At 35.9% G+C, this 7,442-nt stretch overlaps 1 protein-coding gene across 1 annotated transcript; it reads right to left on the reverse strand.

Annotated features, from left to right (window-relative positions):
- Positions 1-569: 569 nt before the first annotated feature.
- LOC126694619 (polyadenylate-binding protein RBP45C) lies at positions 570-5,681 on the reverse strand. The gene is made up of 7 exons (XM_050390987.1): positions 5,243-5,681; positions 4,154-4,631; positions 2,061-2,119; positions 1,854-1,984; positions 1,631-1,727; positions 1,375-1,542; positions 570-887 (listed from the first exon to the last, which is right to left on the reverse strand). Exons 1-7 carry the CDS (start codon positions 5,561-5,563, stop codon positions 885-887), a joined length of 1,257 nt encoding a protein of 418 aa, XP_050246944.1. The 5' UTR covers positions 5,564-5,681; the 3' UTR covers positions 570-884.
- Between the last annotated feature and the right edge of the window lie 1,761 nt (positions 5,682-7,442).

Raw genomic sequence — 7,442 nt, forward strand, 5'->3', positions numbered from 1 at the left:
AACATACATGACTCTTTAACAAAGGAATCCTTACAAAGTTAAACACCTACTCTTATAGTCTTATCTCTTAAGATTTTATTTATTTACTTTTTTTTTTTTTTGGATAACCCAATGTTACAGCTTAGCTGCTTTAGGGGAGGGGGATTTGAGACAGTAGGAGATGTTGAGCTATAAGGATCTAGACTATCTATTAAAGTTAGCCCTCTATTCTTTGATTAAAGCAAGATCTTTAAAATTCCAAGAAATAACACAAGGAAAGCATAACATAATTAAGAAAATGGTACAGAAGTACTCTTAGTCTTCAACAGTCACATTCAGTCAGTGAAATAATACAACATTTGCGTCTGAAAATTTATTTTGCTATTACTTTTACAAAATTTTATTCTGTCAAATTTCTTCCTTACCTCATTAGAGGAATATGAAGAGCAATTTATAATTTCCAGATTGAATAAAGAGAGCACGATATAGCAGACAAGGGGGGAATCCAACTTACAAACTCATAACAGGGAATATATAGTTGCACGTTGCAAAGGAATACATGATTATAAAAGCACCACGGCACAAAAATATTGAAAGCAAATAAGAGCCATCATCATATAGTTAATACAGCAGAAAATCTGGCAAATCCATATTGTATACAAGACATTCATAAATAGAACTAAGAGGAGCACCAACGCCACCACAATAGTAGTGCCTTCAACATACTCAATGTCACAAAAAACACAAGGAGAAGAACAGAGAGAGAGAGAGAGAGAGAGAGAATAAAGCTAAAATCAAATTTAGATGGCACCCCACACCATCTTTCTACAGCCAATGAGCAAAATCGCAAGTTAATGCACTTCGAACACAACGAGGCCAGTCTTCAGGCTTGAAACGGTTAAAGATCACTGTACATAGCAGAAACAAAATCAAATAAAAAACACCAAGAATGTGAATTTCCTAATACACTGACACTACCATCTATGCCCCTTAGCCTTAAATAATGGCCCTCAAATGAATGTCAAAAGGCCAGGTACACCTAAACCCTGTTATTTTATAGGTCAATGTCAAGGCTCACCTACTAGCCAATAACCAGCAATAGTAAGACACATAGGTTTACAAACCACTCCATGAAATAGCAACATATAAAACATTCCCAACAAACTGCAAATTTTCAGCAGCAACATCACATTTAATGACCACCTCCTCTTTCCCATTTAAAAACATTTCCATCAGAAGGAATTAGAGGCTAGCTACTTGGACACAATGTGAGTTACTTGATAACAAAGCTGTCCCAGCCTCACTAGCTAAAATAAGCCTCCAGACATATACTAATAATTTCACAAAAAAGAAAAATACAGAGAAAAAGAAACTGAAGCTCACAACATTAATTACCTGCTGTGGCTGTTGGTAAGCACCAGGCTGCTGGTAATTTCCGTATCCAGGATAGCCTCCATAGTAAATGTTAGGGTCTTGAGCAGGAGGTGCATATGTATATGCATCATATCCTTGTGGGTACCCATAATATGCAGCACCATTCCACTGGGCCTGGTCCGGCTGAGTCTAAGCCAATCCAATAAATATATTATTTTAATTATCCAGAATACATGGAAACAACCACTATTAACAAGGTTATTCAAAAAATAAAAACCTGTTTGTTTGAAGGACTCCGCCCCCATGAAAGTCGAATGCTTTGTCCTCCCAACTGAGTTCCATTCATTAATGCTAATGCTTGCTCTGCACAAGCTCTGAAGTACAACCACAGATAAAATTAAAAGAAGATTAGATTGGGAGAGAGGAAGAAAGAAAGTTAAAAACTAAAAATAGGAAACAAAGGGTGGCCACTTATAGGTAGACTTGTCTTGACTTGATACCTGTTAGCAAATTGAACAAAACCACAGCGCTTTCCTACAGGAATTTTCACATGAACAAGCTCACCAAACCGGCTAAAAACCTGTCTCAACAAGTCATCTGTGACAGTTGAATCCAAACCCCCTACAAATATCTGAAATCAAGAGTGTCAAGAGTCACTAGCATATAGCAGGAAATAAATGATACCAGAATTAAAACAAGCTACCCACTGTTGTATTATTTGGATCATTCTCCCCCTGGGTTCCTTGAGTATTCTGGTAAGTAGTAGCTGCAAACGACAAATACATGTGACTAACAAATAATAACACTAAAATAAAGGAGCTGTCAGGGTATTTATGTATATGAATGTGTGTGTGTGTGTGAGAGAGAGAGAGAGAGAGAGAGGGATAGCATGTGTGTGTGTACAGGTAATTCAAAGGTTGTGCCCAACAATCCAAGATATTCTGAACGTTTGACATTTTGAATTAATTTAACATGCATCAGGAATCAAAATGTGAATAAGCTAGTTTCCCCAAACACAATCAAATCAAATTAAATAACTTATAGTTCTTCTATGATTAAAAAAAATGAAATCATGGATTTGTTTGGTTATAATACAATCAGGAAATAGCACATGCCAATCAACAGAAAAGAAATACCCCTAAAAAGAGTATCATGAATGTATCATCATAGCATTGTTGACGGTTCTAAAGCCTCCAATATAGTTTCTTCATCTATGAGCTATTGCTTTTAACATTCGCACAAACTACTTGTGGTGAGCTTTCCCCATCAAGTTTCCAAATTCACATAAAACCTCCTTATATCCAATTATTTACAAACAAGCACTCCTGAACAATGTTACCTAGCAATCAATAGATGGCTCAAGACCAACCCTTAACATAATATAATGGTCAAATTGTTGACTCCCCACCCCTCTCTTTCTAAATGAGGCCATCTGCCCAAAGAACAAGGAAAGGCATGAACTAGTTCAGCAACAAACATCATCATAATTAAATTATCGAGAACATATAAATGAAAATACATCTCTCTCACACACAAGATAAACACAATTAATAGAATCTTCCGAAACATTACAAAGGAATGTGACAGTTCAAAGAATAATAAAAAGAGTGAAGACTTGGACAGATATGAGAAAGTTTTAAATATAAGCAGGTTGTGCTTAGAAATTGAATAAGGTAAGTCAATCAATTTTTCAGAACACAAAGAAGGAAACACGACGAGGGGCCTTAACCTTCCAAACACTCTTCCAAGGAAATATAATGGGCACGGGTCCTCTTAACTTATTATAAAAAGAGCGGACAGTAAAATTCCCATTCTTCGACAACTTCCATCGCATACAGTCCCCATTCTCAGTTGGAGGTAAATTAGAGCCCAAAGTACGAAGCAATGCATCCACATCACCCATCACCCATTTCCCAATCATTTGGTTCAATAAAATAGTGCATTGAAACAAACAAGGTACTTTGTCCTTGGCCACCATGTGCAGTTTTAGCATGAAATATTAAAATATTGAAGCTTCAAAATAAAATAATAACCTCTTACAATCACACATGGACCAAAAGATTTGGAAAGAATTTGCATCCAACCTGATGTAAAGAGCACAAGGGAATGGATTCATAGAAGGAGCAAAGAACAAAGGTTCTCCAAGATTCATGCAAGCTAAAGAACATTGGAAAGGAAATATACAGAACTTGGAAAAGGGCTGAATTTAAACTTGACTGGGAACTCTTAATATATAAGGAACTGGAAAAGTAATTTAAAATGTAGCATAACAAATGCCACAAGGGATAAAAAAGTATGAACTTCATGACATAAACAAAATAACTGACCTAAAATGAGGCCACGCATTAAAGTGGAATCATTTCAGCTGAAATCAGTTCCAGGCCCCCCAAAATGAGAGCCTCTCGGTGTCCTGCTTTAAGACAACATGAGTTTTATATAAGTTTTTGCATGTTTTAACAGAATTAAATGTGCCCAAGTTTACAAAGGTAAGTACTGGAACGAAATGACTGTAAGTTCCGCGAATCTTCAAATGAACTACGGAAAATCTTCAAATTAAGGAAGACTGTTTTGACAATCGACATCAGAAAAAAAATCCAACAGCATCTAACTTACCATTTTAACCAATAATAGCATATAAGTTAATAGACAGATACCCAAAAAAAAGAAAAAAAGAAACAGAAACAAACAAGTAGAACAAGCAATAGCAAAAATCAACCAGAAACATTTAAAGTTACTTTTTAGTGCAGCCATACTAACTAGCAAGCAAAGCATTACTATCAATACCAATCACAACACATACCTTTCTGATATTGCTGTCCACCAACAACAGGCTTTTTGGTAGCAGCTGGGCCAATGCGCATGGGCCTCGAAGAACAATATTGGCCATTCATTTCAGTCATGGAACGCAACTGTTCACCTTCATCACCAAACCTGACAAACCCATATCCCTTAGAACGTCCAGTGGCCCTATCAGTGACAACTTTTGCACCCTTCACTGAGGTGTATACAGTTTTAAAGGTTTCTTGAAGCATGTAATCAGTAACATCAGCCGCCAAATCCCCTACAAAAATCGTATAATCAGGACCATCATCTTGACGCCTCTCCCCAGCACCAAGTGTAGCCCAGTTCAACCGGAAATTCTGCTCAGTGTTTGGCATCACCTTTCCATTACAGGATTGCAATGCCCTGTCTGCTGCATTACGACTTACAAATTCAACGAAACCATAACCATCAGATATCTGAGTTTGCTTATTGCGGATAACCTTAGCAGATACAACCTGAGATAACACAATGAGACAGACAATAAGATATCATTAGAATACCACAATTACACAGGATCCATAAAACATATAATGAAACAATTTCATTTGTATACTCCCCCCATGTACTGGGGTTGTGACCCTCATGCATTTTTTTTTCCTTTTAATGGATTTTTATTACATATAAAAAAAAAGATTATGGAACAATTCGATTGGATTAAAAGGAATAGAATACAAAAAAGAAAATCAATCTTTATGTTTATTTCGTATTAAGCACAAATTGAAACGAAACCATAACACTCAAAAATTTAGATTTCAATCCTTTTGAAATTGCTTTTCATGCCTAGTTTTTCACAGAATCAAAATTAAACCAAATTTGAAACCACTACCAAACATACCCACATTCAGCTTTGCAATCAAAATTCAATCTAGATAGTTCTAACAAAAAGAAAACCCAAACCAAACACCCATCAATCAAAAATCGCAAACCCAATATTCAAAAACCCTAATTTGACAATATTCCACATCAAATACAAAAAAAGAACCTTTTTTTTCCAAAAATTTCAAAAACCCAAACCAAACAAAACCCTAAATCTGACAAATACACAGAAAATTTAAAAGAGTTATACCTCTCCGGTATGAGCGAAGCAGCTGAGGAGGTAATTCTCTTCCATCCAGGGAAGCAAGTCTCCGATCCAGAGAGAGCGGATCTCTTCCGACCCAACAGTCTGTTGGGCCGAGTACTGGGCCTGGGCTTGGGCCTGTTGAGGCTGGGCCCACCCAGACTGTTGTTGTGGGACCTGCTGCTGCTGCTGCTGTTGCTGTTGCATCATCCACTGCTGCTGCTGTTGTTGCTGCGCCGCCGCAGCGGCAGCGGCGTGCGCCTGCTGGTACTGCTGTTCCGACGGCATCTGCTGTGGGACCACCCCGGATGCTGGCTGTTGCATCATGATGGAAACTTTTTCTTTTTTTTTTATATGAATATTATAAAAAAAAAGAAAGAATGAGTCGAATCTAACGGAATGAAGGTTTTGAACCCTAGGTAAGGAGAGGGATAGAAAATCGGTGAGAGAGAGAGCGAGTGTCGAGATATTTTTAGGGGTGTGGGGGAGTTTATATAGAGGGGTTAGAGAGAGAGAGAGAGAGAAAGAGAGACACGTGGATTGCAAGTATTGGCTGGGGTTGTGATAGGGCAGGGCTGCGTGGTGGTGGTTTTATTGGGGTTTTTTGGGCTTATATGGTTGTGGATTTTGGGCCTTCCTTTTTTGGGTTCTTTGGGTTCTGGTGTTAGTTTGCTAATTTTTTTTTTAAGGGGCAAGTTTGTGTCCTGTGCATTTAACACGTTAAGATTTGATCTTATCTCTAAAATCTAAATCTTAACGTGTATGTTGTGTGTATTATTACACTGAATACAAGTTGTGTCTTTTTTTTTTTTTTTTTTTTTAATAGTTTGTTTTTTGATAAACTTTTTTTTAGTTAGTTCGATGAGGGTTGTTAGTTTGTTTGAATCCATTTGCTTACTGTCTTAGGTCTAAATTAAATTATTGGATTATATAAATCTTACAGCTTACATTCTTGTTAAATTGTTATTAGTGTAATGTTATTTTCATATGGAACTATTATTAACATTATTTTTATTGTACACTAATCACAATCTACAACCTCAACATTTTTGAAATTTGTTGTGTTGTTAGTTAGATTTATTATTCTTAAATTCTTTTCATTAATTTTGAAATGAGTAAATTGAATTTTAACACATCATCAATATTGAAATATACACACACACATATATAATAATTTTTAAATTATTGATGACATGGTCAAATATAATCTACACATTTCAAAACAAATTGATAATATTTTAATAACTCTATGGTAGTGTTACCCTAAAAACTCTAGATGATCATAATCCTAAAACACTAGACTTGTTTCTTTAATTAGTTAAGATCTTACTCTCCCACAATGTGATTTGGCTTTTCCATAATTTTCCTTCAAGCGGAGGAAAGTTCTTTTATCTTTTTAAGTGATGGCTCCAACAAGTATTTATATGTGCTTTTATTCACATTATTTATTTAATAGTTATAAAATTTGTTCAATGTCGATGGGTCAAAAGATCATATATTAGAGGAGATTCCTTTAACATAATTTGGAATAAACTGTCTTTTATTTTTGGTTCTTTAATAAGAAAAATAAGGGCCTGTTTGTTATGTGAGTTTAAACTCACATTTTAAACAACATTACACACATTTTCACCCACACATATTTCAAAAAACTACAAAAATCACATTTCAAACTACACTATCAAACACCCCCTAAGAGCATCCATAGCCGGAATTCTCATCTCATCCTATTTTACCAACCCAAAAAGTCACTTTATCAGTTATACAATACAATTTTACAATACTACCAGCATCCCAACTTTTATTTTCCTATTCTACTCATTAAAATAATATTTCTACACAATAAAATAATATATCCTAAAACCCAAATAAAAACAAAAACCCAAAATCCAAAACAACTTTGCAACCACCTGCTACCACCACCACCGCGAAGAACATACCCAAACGGTTGTTTTCTTGAAACCCTAGAAACCCCAGCCATAAACTCATGGCCATCGAAACCCAGAAACCCATAGAGAAAACAAAATCAAATCAAACCAATAGCAATAGCAACCCCCAACTCCGGCAACCACGGCAAACCACAAATTACAATTACAAATACAAAAATAAAGAGATCGAAATCGAGATCAAAATGTATAGAAGGTCAACAATCACCGTCAATCTCCACCATCACGACGTTCCTTCTCAATTTCTTGCCTTTGTTTCTCTG

Source organism: Quercus robur, chromosome 8 (assembly GCF_932294415.1).
Source record: "Quercus robur chromosome 8, dhQueRobu3.1, whole genome shotgun sequence".
NCBI classification, from domain to species: Eukaryota; Viridiplantae; Streptophyta; class Magnoliopsida; order Fagales; family Fagaceae; genus Quercus; species Quercus robur.

Excerpts from the sequence above, each read along its gene's own strand:
- LOC126694619 (XM_050390987.1), bottom strand. The coding sequence starts at position 5,563 with ATGATGCAACAGCCAGCATCCGGGGTGGTCCCACAGCAGATGCCGTCG. Across the intron at positions 4,632-5,242 it reads GCTTCGCTCATACCGGAGAG|GTTGTATCTGCTAAGGTTAT; the intron begins GTATAACTCTTT and ends GTGTTATCTCAG. Across the intron at positions 1,728-1,853 it reads TTTGTTCAATTTGCTAACAG|AGCTTGTGCAGAGCAAGCAT; the intron begins GTATCAAGTCAA and ends GTTGTACTTCAG.